Source organism: Ambystoma mexicanum, chromosome 9, assembly GCF_040938575.1.
Source record: "Ambystoma mexicanum isolate Mex_15411 chromosome 9, UKY_AmexF1_1, whole genome shotgun sequence".
Taxonomy (NCBI): Eukaryota; Metazoa; Chordata; class Amphibia; order Caudata; family Ambystomatidae; genus Ambystoma; species Ambystoma mexicanum.
In genome coordinates this window covers 1,224,002,996-1,224,021,855 of record NC_090931.1, presented here as the reverse complement: position 1 = coordinate 1,224,021,855, position 18,860 = coordinate 1,224,002,996, and the positions used below count along the sequence as shown (strand labels likewise).

Below are 18,860 nucleotides of genomic sequence, written 5' to 3'. Positions count from 1 at the left end.
AAAATAAATACTTTAATTAATTCCTCTATGATTATCTCTCGGTTTTCAAGTTCTCCTTTTCTTCCATTGTTAGTGAATGTCTGAAAATCCCCAGGAGATGATGGCTTCCGAATTGAGTTTTACAAGGTTATGCCTGAGAGGTGTTTGAGGCAATTAAAGACATGTTGGAAATGTCCATTTTTTGGGGGTTTTTTTTGTTTAATTTTAACATTCAAATTCAATTAAACAATATAAAAGAACAGTCTCACTTTCATTAAAAAAAACATTGAAAAACACATAAAAGCAAATAATTAATTTCAGAATCACATTTCCCAATGTGCTTACGCCTTATGACATGTCCAGTTGGCCAAAACAAAGCTGTTATCATTCATCCACTATGTAACTGATGGGGTCCCCCTTTTTTACAAAGAGGTGAAGTTCTTTAAGGACAGAGACAACCTCTACAGTAAGGAAGACTTCATATCCTGAGACTAATATGTCCCAAAACATACCCCAAATTAAGAGAGCAGGGATCATGAACAAATCTCTGGAATCTTGACACTCTAAGAGAACATGTTACCGTGCATTCTATCAGAAGATGATGAATAGTTTGAGTTACAGTTCCATCATATTTCAAAAAAAGGTAGCATGTGCTCCTCTCCAGAAAGAACATGGCATGATGACCTGTTCTGAGATGAGAGTTTGCAGCACACGCTTTTTGCTCACTGTACCTTTCACAGATGGGAAATATCAATTTGCATATCAGTCTTTGTCCCCAACACATGGGCAGTCCAGCACCGAAATGCTATGGCAATTCCTCTCTGAGCAAGAGTACCACCAGCAACCCCATACACGTGTTTCAGCCTTGTTGGGCATCATCAGTGAGGTGAAGCTGTGCCTCTCTGAGCACAGTGAGCAGGGAGGGTGTCCACGTCTGGTTGCCCCCAGGTAACTCAGGGTGACCAACCCTAAGTTCCATGCAAATATTTTTTAAAAAAGATAGCAAGCGCTCCTCTCCAGAAAAAACATGGCATGATAACCTGTTCTGAGATGAGAGTTTGCAGCACACGCTTTTTGCTCACTTTACCTTTCACAGATGGGAAATTTCCATTTGCATATCAGTCTTTGTCCTGCCCACATGGGCAGTCCAGCACCGAAATGCTATGGCAATTCCTCTCTGAACAAGAGTACCAACAGCAACCCCATACATGTGTTTCAGCCTTGTTGGGCCTCATCAGTGAGGTGAAGCTGTGCCTCTCTGAGCACGCTGAGCAGGGTGTCCACGTCTGGTTGCCCCCAGGTAACTCAGGGTGACCAACCCCAAGTTCCATGCAAATGTTTCAAAAAAGGTAGCAGGCGCTCCTCTCCAGAAAGAACATGGCATGATAACCTGTTCTGAGATGAGAATTTTCAGCACACGCTTTTTGCTCACTTTCACAGATGGGAAATATACATTTGCATATCTGTCTTTGTCCCGCCCACATGGGCAGTCCAGCACCGAAATGCTACGGCAATTCCTCTCTGAACAAAAGTACCAACAGCAACCCCATACACGTGTTTCAGCCTTGTTGGGCCTCGTCAGTGAGGTGAAGCTGTGCCTCTCTGAGCACAGTGAGCAGGTAGTCCACGCCAGGGAAGGGAATTGCCATGGCATTTCAGTGCTGGACTGCCCATGTGGGTGGGACAAAGACTGATATGCAAATGGTTTTCCCATCTGTGAAGGTACAGTGAGCAAAAACCAGATGGCTGCGAACTCTCAAAGTGGTTAATAAACACTGAACAGGTTATCATGCCATGTTCTTTCGAGTGAGGGGTGCCTGCTACCTTTATTGTATTTTTGCAAGGAACTTGGGGTTGGTCACCCTAAATTACCTGGGGGCAACCAGACGTGGACTCCCTGCTCACTGTGCTCAGAGAGGCACAGCTTCACCTCACTGATGAGGCCCAACAAGGCTGAAACACATCTATGGGGTTGCTGTTGGTACTCTTGTTCAGAGAGGAATTGCTGAAGCATTTTGGTGCTGAAATGCCCACGTGGGTGGGACAAAGACTGATATGCAAATGGATATTTCCTAGCTGTGAAAAGTAAAGTGAGCAAAAAATGTGTGCTGAAAACTCTCATATCAGAACAGGTTATCATGCCATGTTCTTTCTGGAGAGGAGCACCTGCTACCTTTTTTTGAAATATTTGCATGGAACTTGGGGTTGGTCACCCTGAGTTACCTGGGGGCAACCGGACGTGGACTCCCTGCTCACTGTGCTCAGAGAGGCACAGCTTCACCTCATTAATGTGGCCCAACAAGCCTGAAAGACAGTCTTATTACAGCAAAAAAGGATGTTTACAATAAACGCATCCTGCAGGCAGAATCCAACACCAAAGAGCTCTTCAGGATTCTTAAAGAACTTGAATCTCCAATGGCCCCTATTGACAAGTGCATTACAGACACCTTATGGTGTACTAATATCCAAAAGCACTTCTCGATACAATAACTACACTGAAGACTACAATCAATAACATAAAATGCAGCCTGCTCGCAGATCCATTTTCTTCTGCACCCAATCTCAACCTCTAGCACCCATTCACCCGTGCAAACCATTCAGTTTCTCTCCATTGTCTATCTGGGAAGTGGAAAACATCATTAAAAAGCTCAAACCATCAAACTGTCAAGGCGACTCCTGCCCTGGACCAATCATCAAGGAAGCTGCCCATGACCTTGCCCCTTTCATTACCACCTTCATGAATGCCTCGTTCATATCAGGTACTGTCCCAGATAACCTTAAAGATGCTTGGGTCATCCCTCTCATCAAAAAACCTACCTTCGATCAAAGTAACCCTTTGAACTACAGACCCATTACCACAGTGCCTTTTCTTCTGAAAATCTTAGACCGAGAAGCCTATTTACAAATTCAGGACTACCTCGAATCCAACAAACTCCTTGGTCTCCAGCAATCAGGCTTCCGCCCCAGACACGGAACAGAGACTGCGTTCATTGACTTAAAAACACAAATTGAGGACCTTAAAGATAAGGGCAAGCTGGCTCTATTACTCCGACTCGACCTTTCTGCAGCTTTCGACCTGGTCAACCATCAAATTCTCTGCCATCACCTAAAAACTGCTGCCCACTTCTCAGATGAGGCCACCTGTTGGATCAGATCTTTCTTGGCAAACAGAACCATGCATGTCTTCTCCCCTTCTGCCTCTGCTGATCCATCACCAGTCACATGTGGGGTACCGCAAGGGTCTTGTGTATCCCCCACTTAGTATAATGTGTTTACGAAACCTCTATTTTATATTCTCGACTACCTGGGTGTCACATACATTAACTATGTGGATGACACTCAGATACTCATCCCCAACACTGGTGACTACGAAACTGACTCAAAAGCTCTCAACAATGTTTATACAGTTATTCAGGCCTGGATGGCACATCACGGACTATGTTTAAACGATGATAAAACAGAGCTACTTATCTTAGGCTCCCACCTTAGACTTAACAAACTGGACCCTGTCTTTAAAGCATTTATCATTGACGGGAATACCATTAAGGTGTGTAATGACACTAAAACTCTCGGTTTCCATCTGGACTCTACCCTCTCTCTGACAAGACAAATCAATGCGGTGGTCTCAGCAACAGCATATTCATGCAAACTCTTGATAGCTTGCATACCTTTCCTCACGGCCTCAAATTGCATTATCCTTGCTATAACTCTCATCATAGCTAAATTTGATAACTGCAATGCCCTATACTTGGGGACAAGTCACAAGAATATCAACAAACTACAAGTAACCCAGAATAATGCCATCAGAGCAGCCCTCAATATTCATAGAAAATCTCGTATCTCTGACACAAGACGGGGTCTTCACTGGCTCCCTGTTGCACTCACAATATCACACAAAACTCTTGCACTGACACATAAGTGTCAAGCCAACCACGCACCTGAATATCTGGCTAACCATTTCACTGCACACACTGCCACCCGACCACTCAGATCTGCCCAAGCCCACTCACTTGCCACACCCAGATTTAAACTAAAAAATGCAGGGGGGTCCAGATTCCGAATCCTGACCTCCAAACTATGGAATACACTCCCAAAAACACTCAGAACTGAACTCCCTTACCTTGCATTTAAGAACAAAGCCAAAACATGGCTCATTGAGCAGGATTTAGCTGCCTCGAATGCATAAATTAAAATGTTTGTCATACTCCTGCAACACACTCTTTGTAAATACTTCTACATGTTGACATCCTCTGTATATACTAGATGCAAATGTGTCCTAAATGCCAACGGATAACCTCTTGCCCACTGCGAACCCTCCTCCAAGTCTTCAACCTGATGTAATATGTGTACCTTTAGTTGTACTTCCAAGAACTGTAATTGGAAGATGCTATCTGTAACCTTTGCAAGAAAGGCACCCAGATGCCCCCTGGCCAGGTGCGCAATATAAATAAACTAAATACAAATACAAACACAGTGTACAGTACAATCCAAAACGTCATGGCCACCCACAATTTGTGCTTAAACAATGATAAAACTGGGCTCCTCATTCTTGGCTCCCTGTACTGGCTCAAACACTTGGATAATTCCTTTTCCTTCTTCTGCATCGATGGCACGACCATCCACATCTTGAAACAAATCAAAACTTTGGGGTACACCTCGAGGCGGACTTATCCACGACCAGGCATGCCAATGCCTTAGCATCGTTTACTGCCTAAACTGCAAGACTAATGTCTCTGAGCAGGCAATTCCTCTCACCGAGCAACTGCCTCACACTCGCACAAGCACTGATTCTTACAAAACTGCATTACTGCAATGTCTTGCTTATGGGCACCACTGCTGCCAACATGCCCAAACTCCAACTATTACAAAATAACGATAATTATGTGTTATTTATATAGTGCCTTAATCCAAAGCGCTTTACAGAGCACATATTTACATACAACATCACCCAACTGAAATTGGTACTCATTTATCGACCTCGGAAGGATGAAAGACTGAGTAGGCCTTGCTGGGATTCGAACCTGCACCTTGCAGATCACGGTGAGCACTCAACCTGCTGAGCTATCTTACCGGCAGAATAAAGTACTTTATGCTGCCCTTGGGCTAAAACGGTCCAATGGAATCAGAGCAAATAGACCTGAGTCTCACTGGCTCCATATCAAAGCTTGTGCAGACTTTAAAACATTGTCTTTCGTGCACTGATGTATCTTTAAGGAGGTGCCGCTGTATCTTAACAACTGTATTCCTCAAAATGTCCCCATGCATGCGCTAAGATCCAACTCCTGCACTTTGTTAGTCACCCCTCTCTTCAAGTTCAAAAGAGCCGGCGGTGTCAGTTTCTGCATCACAGATCTGTCGCTCTGCAACTTTTTGCCTGCACTCAGAAAAGAACAATCTTACACAAGATTTAAAAAGCTAGTTAAAACCTGGTTGTTTGATAAAGATGAGTAACGCCTGAATTCTGTTGCTATCACTGCCAATGCTTGCTGCTAAATGTACTGTTTTTTTCCCTATTTTTTGTACCAAACGTTGGAATAACCTTAGGTCTAGGTGTTACAATAATGTAATGAATTAATTCATAAATAAGACGAGTATATGCAGCATTTAAACTATTGCGGGCTGCCATCTATTGTGAATAATTGCATCCATCCCATCTCCTTGTGGAGGTCCCCGTCCTGTGTTTATTGCAGCATTATATGTATGGGGGCAAGCCCCTCACGCCCACCCCTCACCCCATCTCGACTACCACAAAAATCCATTTGCTCTATATCTCAACCCACGCCCCTCTAAAAAGCGCTGCAACAAAATGCGGCGAAACAGCCGCAACGAGGTTGACGGGTTCGGAACGATTAGATGAAAAAGGGTCTGCATCGGAAGTTATGACGTGCCTATGTAAGGTCAAAGTAAAGTCCCATGGAGTGGAAAAGTAAACATTATCCATCATTGCTCTTAATATGGTATCTGCATGATGTCCCTATAAAACTCCCCTTTCTTCTGTTGTTAGGTCAAACGGATTCACTGAAATCCAACACAGCGGCTTCTCATATCATGTACTGCTCCCCCTGGCAGTCCATGTCCCTCTTTAATGAAATGTGGCACCTGGTGCACGGCTTTCATCAGCCAGGGGAGCTTCTATCAGGCTCGCCAGGCGAGGCACGAGCAGCCATCGGCGTCTCCGAAGGGCCTTCCCGCCAGGGATGCAGGCAGAATGCAAAGCACCCGCACTGTACTCCCAAGCATTTAGACATGTTTAGACGACAGATCAATTCAGTGCAGAAGGGCCCTTTGACTGCTTGAAAGTTCGCATGTGCAAGAATACAAAATAAGGTCCACTCAACATTGCATCCGCACAAACGATGCAAAACAAGGACAGAATGCCGACCTGGCGGTATACTCACACGTGTCTATGTTTTCTACATGCTACAATGTCTTCACACCAGTGGCTACAAAATAAATGAGTATGTGCGCCCACACACACGTATTCAAATTCTCCTGAAAGCTGAATTGGAGCACCTTCCATCCAATGTGTTCAGCATCACGGAAGGCTTCCTGTACAGTGTTTCCATGTTAACCATTGACAGCTCCTGGCAGCAGTGAGGCCTGCAGAGGAGAAGTGCAGCATACATTGGTCCAGCACCTTGGACAGCAGCCTTCACTCTATTCGCTGCCTGGCCGCACAAAGGGTTCAGGACCATGGACAGCCACTTCAGAGCTTCCCTTGAGAGGGGGAGTGTATTGTACTGAGCTTCACCAAGCACAGCCATTCCCCATTACAGGTCTTTCCCCTAGAGAGGGGTAGTGTACAGGGGTGCAGAAACGCGAACAGACACTTCCGGGCTTTCCTTCAGAGACAGCTTCGCTACCTGCCGAGTTGCCTCGAGAGGAGAGGTGCAGGGTCAGAAGGCTCATCACTGTGAACAGCCATTTCCGTGATGCATTCATAAGAGAAGTGCAGTGCTCAGAGTTTTAGAACTCTATCCAGCACCTGTCCAGTTTAAAACCGACAGCGCTGAGGACAGTCACTTCCTGGCGTCTTTCTGAGGAGGAGAAGCAGATATAAACCTACTTCCGAGCTCACTTCCACGGGAGAAGAGCAGTTTACAGAGGTTCGGCATCAGAGACAGATGCTATCATACGGCCTCGGCACGGGCAGTGCAGTGTCCAGAGGTTCAGCACCGTGGAGAGATACCCTCAAGTTCCCTGGGGGAAAACAGTGCAAGCGCGCTCGGTACCACGGGCAGCCAAGCACTGGTTCCCTTGGGAGCTGTGGTGCGGTGTCCAGAGTTTAAGCAGCATAGACAGCGCCTGCCGAACTGCCTCAGGAGCTAAATGCAGTCCCCGAAGGTTCCATGTCAGGAAAGCGCCTGCCGACTTGAGCGGCCTTGGCAGAGGTGGTGCCGTGTACAGATGCTCGCTATACACGGTGGCCGAGCTACTACCGGAAGGGAAGTGCAGCGCACGGTGCGCGATAGGTTTCAGCACCACGGACACCCACCCCTCGGATCCCTGCGGCCTAGTGCCCGTAGCAACCCTTGAACATCATTATAAGCCAACTGGGGGGTCTTCACATTTTGAATGTATTCACTTGAAATGGAATTGACACACGGGTTCCATCAAAATAATAAGGGTGATCAAAAAAAGGACTAATTTGCTTATATCTTGAGCGATTCATTCCATGCATTATGTGTTTCAAGTCACTGCATGTTGTACAGTGGAACACATATCCGGAAAACCTTCACGTGCAATAACAGAACCCACTGGTAATAAAACATTTCAATAAATATCCCACTCTTGACGGGGAACCGAACCCTGTACTGCAAAAGTCACCACTGAGTTAATGTGCGTGCTCTATTATGCACAACGCAATCCATGTATTGGAGCGCTGGAGTGACCTCTCTAAAACTACTTAATGCAGCCGAGCTCACCCTTAGAAGAACAACGGCAGCAAGTGCAGAGACTGGCGGCCATCTGGCCGAGCCCCCGCGTGGCACGCAAGCCACGCAGGGCCAACGGATTTCGGATGGAGATGGCGTCCGAATTGCTCTGCGTTTGCGCGGGAATAGCCGCGCCGCGTTATGGGAAGCTTGCAAGGGATTTCATTCGGTTTACTATTTAGGGGCAGGAATACGCAGGATGTATCCGAGGAAGACTGGTTGGTGGCTCATCTGACTGAAGATTCGCGCGGCGGGGATTATTCACGGAGCCTTCGAGGAGGACTGCGGAATAACCCGTCGCACGTGGAGCCCTTATGCAGCCGTGTGTAGTGTTTAATGCGGGCGGAGCCTTTATGCAGCCGTGTGTAGTGTTTAATGCGGGCAGAACGGAGAACAGCACGCCCGATTCAGGGTCCAGGCACACTACCTCCCCTACGCCCACGCCCAGGTGTATGCCTCACAAGCATAGTACGGAATCACTCATCGACTTAGTATCGGGGTGCCGGGGCACCGAGTAGCTGCTGCAGGCAGACTACAGGCGAATTGGCCTGCTTTCGTGTCCGCGCGCGTGCTGTGTTACAGCGCCTGCTTTACAGCGCAGTGTAAGTCAGGCCTAGCATTCGGATGCATAGTGCTGGTGAATACGAACGCCCGGTTCCCAGCAAGCTTCAGTATACAGCACCCGTATACAATGTGCAGGAAGCTAGACGGTGTGTTCCCGGGACGGCCACCCGATTCGGGGCGCGTGTGCCACGAATACCGGATGTTTTGGGATCAGTGTGTACATGCAGAGTGCAGACTAACTCATCCAATAAACACATCACAGGTCTGTGCTTGGTGTTCTCCGGGCCAACGCATGCCGAGAAGGAGGGGGGGTGGGGCGTCCGTTAATTCTTGGCACCATCAATAATGTATCCTAGCGTAATACTGCAGTCAAAGGGCTCTTGCTCTGGAGGGATTTCTCATGTATGTGCCCCGGGACGTAGACTGTACACCCCATGTTGCACTAAGCATGTTTTCTGGTGGGGACTGTGCAAAGAACACGTCGGTTCGCCAACAGCGAGACCTGCAGAGCCGTGCGCCCATATTCACAGCAGCTCCGTGGCCTGCGAAGAAACGTGCGTCCGCATAACTTAAAAATAGCTCCCGCGCTAATGCACCTGTGGGGACAAATAGGAACTCGATGTTTTTTTGCTCGGTTTCCAATTTCATTCCGGAAAGAATCCGGTCTTAATTCCCATTGTGTTTTTCCCCCACTCCATCCGGCCGGTGAAATCTCGCCCTAATCCCTCGCTGCAATCTGCAAGGAGGGCTCTGCCGGGATGCACATCTGTGGGGGGGGCTGTGGGATGCGGCGCCCTTTCTGCGGGCTTCTAAATATAGCTCGGCGCGGCGGCGGCTGAGGGTGAACTGCAGCAGCGCGCGCCAGAGAGAGCAGGTTAACAAACATTGCGCTCACATGGCGCTTGCCCATAATAACAACGCGCGCGCTGGTGTCCCCGCACCCCCCCCCCACCCCCCCACGCTGAAAACAAGCACTCGTTCATATTTAAAGCATGCCATTGTAAATCTCTCTTCAAAAGCCCAGCATGGTTGGGGGGCGGGGCGCTTTGCAGCCGCAGAAGCACAAGTGCAAGGTGGGCATCACTTGCCTTTTACTTGTTTTTTGATAACGAATTGCGCCGTGTTGTCTTGCTTCGAAGACAAGCGCGTTGCCCCTGAGCTATCCTTCTTCTTGCACCCGTTTCGCCTGTGCGTTCCTTCGAGGTCACACAATGAAGCCAGAGTGGGACGCGGAGGTCTCCGGGGCCATGGCATGCTGTGGTGTCGGGGTGGCAGCATTCGCAGGGCAGGGCCATGCAGGCAAATTGGCAGTACAGTAGGATAGTTCCGCGGGTTAAGACCGTGCTTCATAAATCTGTGTTTCACCCGCATTCACAGCTTTGATTCGTGACCACTGACTGGGTCATTCCTTATTCCGAAATTAATACATTAGTAAGACTAGAATAGCACCTAATATTAGAGCGCCTAGACGCCGAAGGAAGCGCTGCTCCTATTATTATTACGGAAAATTCAGAACACCTGTTAAACACGAAAACCACTACCATTCGCATAGCGCTTAGTAAGGTTGGACGGTGCGCCCAGACCCTGCTCAGTGAAGTAAGGTAACCACTAAAGGGGTCTGCGTTGGTCCTCGTGGTCACGGGTATGAATTGACACGTTCACTCAACCCTTCATCCTTCCGAGGTCGAAAAAAATGAGTACCACTGAATTTGGTAATTGATAGATCCATCAACTGTGTGGGGCCGCCAGCTGCTCAGGCGGGGTGAACGCTCGTTCGACAGATGAGCCTTTTATTCAAGTAACTCATGTGCCATCCCGTTCCAGCACAGATGAGGGCAAAAGGCCACGTACAAGTCATTTACCCAGTGTCGCACAATGACACTCGGGGATTCGTGCTGGGAAGATAGCTCAGTGGGTTGAGGGCTCGCTGCTGCAATATATCGATAACTGTTGTTAAAATCCTGGCAAGGCCAACTCAGCCTTTCATCCTTCTGGTTGATAAATGTGTACCAACCTTGGTTGGGTGATATTGTCTGCAAATATGTTCTATATAAAGTGCTTTGGCAAAAGCACTCTATACATAGCACATCATTATCATGATGAACGCTGGACCTCAGCTCAAACTCCCACTTTTGACCAGGCATTTGTAAAATCCAACAGTTTTGGCTTTTATGCACTTATGGGATGGGAATGTGCCTGGCACTGCCATTATGGCATTGCCTCTCCATAAGATGGCAACAGCAAAATCATTGTGTGAGTACCTGGACATATGATGGCAGTGCCTGTCCAATGCCTATTGAATCCCTATACAAAAGGCAAACTATTACATTTGCCAATGCTTTTTTTAACAGCACTCTAGGGCAAGAAGCAGATGCAGGGACACACAACAGCTTAGAAATCAAGTGGCTGATGGCACACTTTGTTAAGACGTGTCTATCACACCAGGAGCACATGTATAGCGGCGATTGAGCCATTAACTCTCACAAAGACTGCTTAGAAATAAGACTGGCAGGCCCTACACAGCACATTTGCTGTTATTGCTTGAGAGAGCTAGCTCAAAGAGACCCCAAAAGGGTGTCTTTTGTGTGGGAGCAAGCAGGTATTTGGTGGGAATGGCTACAGGGCAGGGTCTGCAAAATGTGGCACTACAGATGTTTTTGACTATAACTCCCATCAACCCATGCCAGCATAATCAATACTGAGGAATCATGGGAAACCTAGTCCAACACATCCCGGGAGCCACATGTTGAAGACTCCTGCCTTAGGCATTTTTATGGCCATGGACAGTCTAAGAGTGAGTACATAACTAAACATCATGAGTGAATACATAATTGGTGCTCACAAATCTAGAAGATGGATTCTTAACTTAATGAACAACTATTAAGCCGTAACAATGTCAGCACATGTCCATGCAGCAATGTGAATAAGCTAAAGCAAACATCATTTATCGAAATTCAGTTTGAAAAGTGAACAAGCGACTGTTTTTGGGATACCCTAATCAGCGGGTAGCAACAAAACAAGTCTAATTCAAAACCATGAAGAGTGTGGAAGGCGTTCAGACTATCAATATCAGGAATACTACAACAGCCATTAATGATTGTTAAGCCAGCCTCGACAAAGTGCTCAGCACAAAACACTGCCCAGGATGTTTGTACCCCCTTCAATGTTGCTTGAATTCATGAATAGTGTGCTACATTAAAAAAAAGCACTTTTTTTAATGTTATACATGTTTTCCCCACATTGGTTTACCATATAATCATTTTTCTTACATGGAAATAATCACATTTTCGGGTTCACTTGAACAACAATCCCCAGGCGGCGTAGCACAATATCCCTTAAACAAATCATACAACGGTACCTATGCTAGTGACGTGGGCAGATGACACAACAGGGATTCAGTGCAGCTCCACTTGGCAAGTGAATGCAAGTCATTCAATTAGCAGTGAAGATTAAAAAAAAAAACATCTGTAAAGCAGCACAGGCAATGTCATTTGCCTCAAAGAGAAGAGTCTTGTAACAACTGTGTTAAAACCAAACAACACCCACAAGCTCAGTGTCCTTCCTCAGATCCCATTCTCTCATATGTGCACTACGTTGCAATAGTTTTGGTTTATAGGTGGCGCCTACGTGCCACCTATTAGCCACAACTAAAACAAGCATTGAAAATGCCAATAGTTTGTGGTTTTGTGTGGACATGGGAAAGGCATTTGCCAGGCACTGTCACAATGCTATTAACTGACCATTCGTGGTAGCAGCTGCCAAGTGGTGCACGCACCCATGCATATAATAGCAGTCCCTGGCAAATGGCTATCTAATACCTATACTCAAACCAAAACTCTTGGCTTTGCCAAACCTTGTTTTTACAGGACAACAGTGAAGGACATGCATACTGCTTGGAAATCAAGTGACTGAAGGCAGGCTTGGCCAAGACATTTTTATTACAGCAATAGCGCCTTTTACAGCTCCAATTAAACCATTAAGCCACAGAAGACAGCATTGAAGAAATTCTTGCAGGTACTTCAAGCTCAAAGTTTGATGTTAAGGCTTGCTTACGGTCGTTCAAAGAGATCCTGGGAAGGGCGGTTTTGGGTGGGGAAGGGAAGGAAGTGGGTGGGTTGGCCATGGGTAGTCAATGGGTGAGTAAATAACCAAACAACACCTAAAACTGTGCCCTTCCTCCCATTCCATTTCCCTTCTCCCGGAACTCCATTGCAATAGTTTTGGCGTATTGGTGGCATCTATGTACCACCTATTAGCCACAACAAACAAGAAATGGCAATTACAACAGTTTGGGCTTTTGTGTAGGTATGGGAAAGGCCCCTGCCAGGCAGTAGTGGTATTAACAGCCTTTGATGGTAGCAGGGGCAAAATGGTGTGAGTACCGGGGCATCTAATAGCAGTGACTGACAAATACCTAATATTTATATACAAGCCAAAACGATTAGCTTTGCCAATGCTTGTTTTAACAGGACTTCAGTGAAGGACAAGCTTAGTGATTATACATCAAGTGGCTGAAGGCAGACCTGGTTATGACATTTTTATTACACTGGTAGTGGGTTTACAACTCCAATTAAGTCATTAACTCTCTGAAGACTGCTTTAAAAAAACACTGGCAGGTACTTGGAGTGCAAAGTTTGAGGGTAAGGCTTGAGCTCAAAGAGTTCCCATGAGGCAGTGTGTTGGTCTGGGAGGGGCAGGAACTGGGGGGACTGGCCATAGGGATTAGCATGGCCATGGGCAGGCAGTGTGGGGGCAAATAACCAAACAACACCTTCAAGCTTTGTCTACCTCCTCATATGCCATTCATCCTATCTGTAGTATAATGTAATTGTTTTGGCCTATAGGGGTCGCAAGCGAAACCTAGTAGCCCAAACTGATGAACCTTTTTACTACATTGTCAATCGGTTGCTGCTAACCAGTGCCAGCATGTTCGCCATTCCTTTGGTGTGGCGAGTCCACCGTTTTAATTCACACACTCGTCTTCCCCTGAGACACCAGTAGGATGCGCTGGACATGGGCAATAGGCGGACACATCTGAGTGTTGTGAACGCTGCGAACCCTTTTATTCTATAGCTCTGCTGCTGACAGCCCTCGTGTGAAACCCGCCGGCGAGAACTTTCAGCTGTGGCAAATAAGGGAAGAACAAGACCACGCATCCTAGTCGCGCATTTGACAGTCGCGTGCCTATATTTGTTGAAAACAAACAACACGCGATCCTTATTATGCATGTGTTAGACATTCACACCGCGTTCTTTGCGTATGCATCCCCTCCTTACACATACACGCGTATGCAACCAATGGGTGGCTACTGGCATCTCCAAAGGTGCAGTCGCACCCCTCTCCCGGCAGCTGGCTATGGCGGGCACCGGGGCTTCCTCATAGAGGAGAGCAGGAGCTCTGCCCGTGGGAGTTTGGAAAGGGGTGCGAATTTAGTGCCGCCGGTGAAGCTGCCGCTAGCGGCCTGCTGTACACAGCCGCCCCACACCCGCCGCAGCACCCCGAGCTGCGAGACACACAGCCCGCAATAATACCAGGCAGCCCCACAGAACCCCCTCCGTGGCTGGGCCCTGGCTGCTGCCAGCTGGTCTCAGGGTGGACGCATGCACTGAGAACTTTGGGCGACGCCGAACACACGGGACGCGACCCCGCTCCCTTGTAGTAGTATCTGACATGCGGCATCCATAGTGGGGAGGTGGCAATGAGGTCGGCGTGGCTGACTAGCCCTACACCCTCCTCCCTTGCCATGGACCACTTTGCCTTTCACGCCGGAGCACTTAAAATTTGTCCTCTGTTTGATCAGTGCCCACATTGACAACCCCCCTCCCCCCGGCCCTAACGCACAAACACATGCACACACACACACACACACACACACATAAAACAGGACAGGTAGACTATTAGGACATGGGGATGGAGAATTACCAAAAAGCAGGTGGGGCTGAGGTAGGGTCGGTCAGATGACAGCGGCTGGGCCGTGGCTGACTCTCCACCAGCCCTACCTTCCTTTTAGGGGAACTGGCCATCATGTAAATGCCCCCCCCTTTTTTTAAAGTCGAGCACCGCCTCTGCTGTAGAGATGACATCGTGGTCGGACAAGGCACCCAAAAGCAACGCGAGGCTGGCCCGGCCGCGTGCCCGCGCCTGATAGGTGACTGTGTTTGTCACAACCTGTCCCACCTTGGTCTTGTAGTATGCCCTCTGTCCTAACCAATTGCCCTTCTCCGTAAGACCCCACTCTGCCCTGGCACTGCACCTTGATCGAATCAGAAACTTAAAAGGGCGGAGCGGCTGTGCCAGAGACAGTTGCATGGCATGTCAGCACATGCGATGCCACCGACGCCCCGCCAGCCCTACCTGCCTCTGGCAGAAGCTAGCCTGCTGGGAAGCCCTCCCTTTAAGTGGTGGACGAGCAGCCCTCTGATAAGGTACATTGACCCGTAAGAAACCCAAAGGGCCCCCATTAAGTCAGATGTCGGTACTTGGCAAGCGACTGACTCGGCCCCATCCCTGCCTGCATCTGAGAGCAAGTAGAAGGCGGGGCGCCCCTCCCTCCTGCCTCGAGGCCAGCCACCCGCATCAGATAAGAAGTTGGCCGCCTCACCTCTGTCTTCCAGCCCCTCGCCGAACTGGGCGCTATCGCTGATCTTCATCTGCTGCTCTCTGTCCATGGCTTGGAAGGCCGGGGCCGCTGTCTCCGGGGGCTGCTCGGCCGGGTGCGAGGGGGCTCCGTTCCACGAAGAAGGCTGCACGATAGTGGGGTCAGGGGCGCTGCACAGATCCGTGTCCAGGGAGGACTCCATCCTGGCCGGGCGAAGCTGCAAGAATGTGCCACCCAGGTGTCAAGCACAAGCAGCATCCAGCAAAGGGTTAGAGGGAAGATGAGAGAATGCAGCAACGACAAAAAAAATGGGAATATAAAAAAAAGAGCTCCAGACGGCTCCCGTCCGACCTCTCAACGCAAGCTCAGCGGCGGCGGCGGCAGCAGCAGCCTCTCTGTCAGCAGCACCGAGATGCTAACTAGAAGCAGGGCAGTGGCGGGCAGGCTCTAATTAAAAAGCAGCGCTGCTTCTTCCCAGCACTGGCTGGGGAGCACAGGGCAGCAGGGGCCAGGGTGCAGGCCGGGCAGAGCCGCCCCTTCCCTCGCGGACCGGCCGCGGGTCTCCGCACGTTGCACGCAGCCTCTTCGGTGCCAGCCGTGGGGTACGTGCATTAGAACTTCTGCGGGCTTTCCTTGCCAGAACACAATTCTCCGCGCCCCCGCGATTCCGTCCCATCCAACATCAAGAGAACTTTGCCCACCTGGGTGGGGCCCGATCACAAAAACGGAGCAAATCGGGGCACATGAGTATTGTGTGCAATTACAGGTGTGTGTTATTTGCACAGGGTACTGGTTCACATAGCGCTAGTACAGTATAACAGGTGGTACAGTTCAATGCCATCTGCACATATTTTATTTGATATTTTTATTTTTGGCTATTAGGAGGTGCTGTAAACGCTGCCTATAAGCCAACGCTATAGCCAGGGGAGTGAACATAGGAGACAGATGAGATGTGAGGAAGGACACACAGCAAGTGGCTGCTGCTTGTCTTTTTACCCTCCCATTGAGCATTCATGCCATGCTAGCTTCTATAGGCTTCCCACCAGAACGCCCTGTGCACTGGGATCACGTTGAGCTAGCTCGGTAAAGATTGTAAGTGGATACTAAAGTTATTCTTAGCAATTCATTCACAGTTATTGATTAATTTCAGCTGCAAACCAGCTCTTGGTGCAATAAAATGTCATTTTATGTATTTATTTTATTTATTCGCATTTGCATAGCACGCTTACAGACCAAGGCCATCGCGGCGCTGTTACAAGTAGTAGGACATTTTGATTCAGTGGTTACAGGTGACCGAAGTGGTCTCTTTAGGTATAGGTGCAATACAGGTAGGTGACTTTAAGCAAGACAGGTAAGTAATAACATACATGAAAAGTGAGCCAGCAATAGTATAGCAATAGTATTACAGCAGAGATAACAAAACATATACGGGTTAGCCAAGCAGTTTAGAAAAAGAGCTTGGTTTTGATGGTTTTGCGGAATGCATGGTGGGACTCGATCAACCTTAGGTGGGATGGAAGGGCGTTCCAGTGTGATACGGCCATCGTGGGGAAGCTTGAGCCCCCAGCGTGTACTTTCAGCGTCTTGGGAGTGATGACCATGTTAGAATACCCCTTTCTGAGAGGTCTTGTGGATGTTTGTTTAACGATTCTTTGAGAAAGGTTGGGTGGAGCCAGGTCATGGAGGCATTTATGGGTCAGGGAGAGTGTCTTGAAGACAATCCTCTCTTTGACTGGAAGCCAGTGAGCCTGTCTTCTCACTTTCGGAGATGTGGTTCTGGAGGTGCCCGTGGCAGCCCTAAGGGTGTTGTTTTGCACCAGTTGGAGCTTGGCTAGGTTTTTACAGGAAGTCCCTACGAGGAGGGCATCACAGTAATCTAGCCTTAAGCCGATTATAGCCCTAGCAATGGTGAGGCAATTCTGGCAGGATAGGACGGGTCTGACAGCGTTAAGGACTTTGGAGTAGTAGGCCGAGGAGGAGGCAATGGTGTTAACCTGTTTGTCCATGGTCAGATCCGAATCTAGATAGACCAAGTATCTCATAAGCCATTTGATTTATGAGCGGTATGTGTGTCCTTGCATATGTTGCTTGTACTGATTTCCTTTTAAAAACAAGCAATGGCAAAGCTAACAGTTTTGGCTTTTGTTTAGGCATCAGGCAGGTAATGTAAGCCTGTAGGGTGTGTCTATGAGTACACAGGTCTATGTGTATGCCATTAGGTGAGCATAGGAAAATGTGTGCAAATTAGCCCCACACATTTTCCAGAGTTTGATCTTCCATCATTCAATTTCATATACAATTTAAAAAAAAGCCCAGGTGAGTGCACACCCACCATGCAGATGGTCAAATTCCTCACAATCCCCCTCAGCCTCAACATGTGAACCACCATGCTACTGAGGGTCTTGTTCGTCATCAAGGCAAATGTAACAGCTGAGGCCATCTGCATTTCCATGTTGGGAGCCGGGCTTGTGCTGGATGTCCATATATAATCCCTATAGGGATGTGGCCCAACACAAAAGCTTAGGTTTCTCCCCTCGCATGCCCATTAACCATCGCAGAGGCCGGTGGTCTGTCTGGATCATAAAGTGCGACCCAAAGATGTAGGGTTTCAGCTTCTTTATAGCCCACCCAACTGTGTGAACTTCTTTTTCAATGACTGTAAGTGATTTCAAACTGGCACTCCACCTAAATCAGTGCCTAGCGTGTGATGCACAGTTGGAACCCTTAATTATTATTTTTTGTCTATAAGTTCTTTTATTTCTGAATGATGTACCCTCATATCACGCACGTCTCTTTGAATCCCCCCGGTCTCACTGAACCAGGAAGCAGGTGGTTTTGCAAAGTTAAAAGATTTATTTTATGGATATGCACAGTATATATATCACACTATTGATATTGATACAATGATCACCATTGGGGTGATAGCACAACAATCAACAATCTCTTTAATCAGAATGAGTATGGATAAGAAAAATAATGCAGCATGGAATAATACTTGATATGGATAGGAAAACAATGCAGCATAAAATAATACTTGATATGCGTTCAATCAAATGCAATGTCACTCTTTCCCCCTGATACGACTCAATCTCCCCTAATATGCAATATAGAGATGGAAGGAGAGAAAACAGGTTTCAGGAATATACAATCTCAACCAATACAGTTTCAATCCCAATTCCCCCCAGCAAGTCTAGAGAAAAACAGGAATGATTTCAAAACAGGTCTAATGCTTTTAAATGTGGCTTGTAATGAATGGGAAAACACAGAAAAATGACTTTTATTGTCTAAATGGGATTCAAAACTAGTGGGATCCGCTTTGGATAGTTTCAGGTGAACACTAGCAATGATGATTGAATAACTCGCAGATTGAAAACTGAATTCTGAGGTCAGATGCAAAGAATGGCTGTTTTACACGTGATGAAATTGAGCCAAATGCAAGATTTGCGGCAAACTTTTCAGCACGGGAGAAATGCGATTGCGGCAAAACTATAATGTAATGCGGTTTTGGTTTAGTTGGAAAGCTGAGGATGTTAGCTTCAATTTGACACTCTGTTTCTAGCATGTAAGGTATGGAAGTTACAGAGGTTTTAGTAGAGGTCAATTTTTCTCAGAAACAGTCAAGATTTACAAATGAAAGATGTGCTTTTGAAATTACAAACAGGAATTTCTTTACACTAAGGAGTATATGAAGCCACAAGCTACACGACAGCACAGCCACCGACCCAGTGACGCCTCCGGGTGGTTTCTACCTGCCGAGACACTTGTCTTTCTTCAGCAAATATATT

At 47.6% G+C, this 18,860-nt stretch overlaps 1 protein-coding gene across 1 annotated transcript in view; it reads right to left on the bottom strand.

Moving 5' to 3' along the window:
- Nucleotides 1-15,800, bottom strand: part of TMEM163 (transmembrane protein 163) — a 1,101,439-nt gene extending 1,085,639 nt beyond the window's left edge. Inside the window, exon 1 of the mRNA XM_069616569.1 lies at nt 15,079-15,800. Coding sequence (XP_069472670.1) covers nt 15,079-15,277 — 199 coding nt within the window. The 5' untranslated portion in view covers nt 15,278-15,800. The remainder of the gene's footprint in view (nt 1-15,078) is intronic.
- Between the last annotated feature and the right edge of the window lie 3,060 nt (nt 15,801-18,860).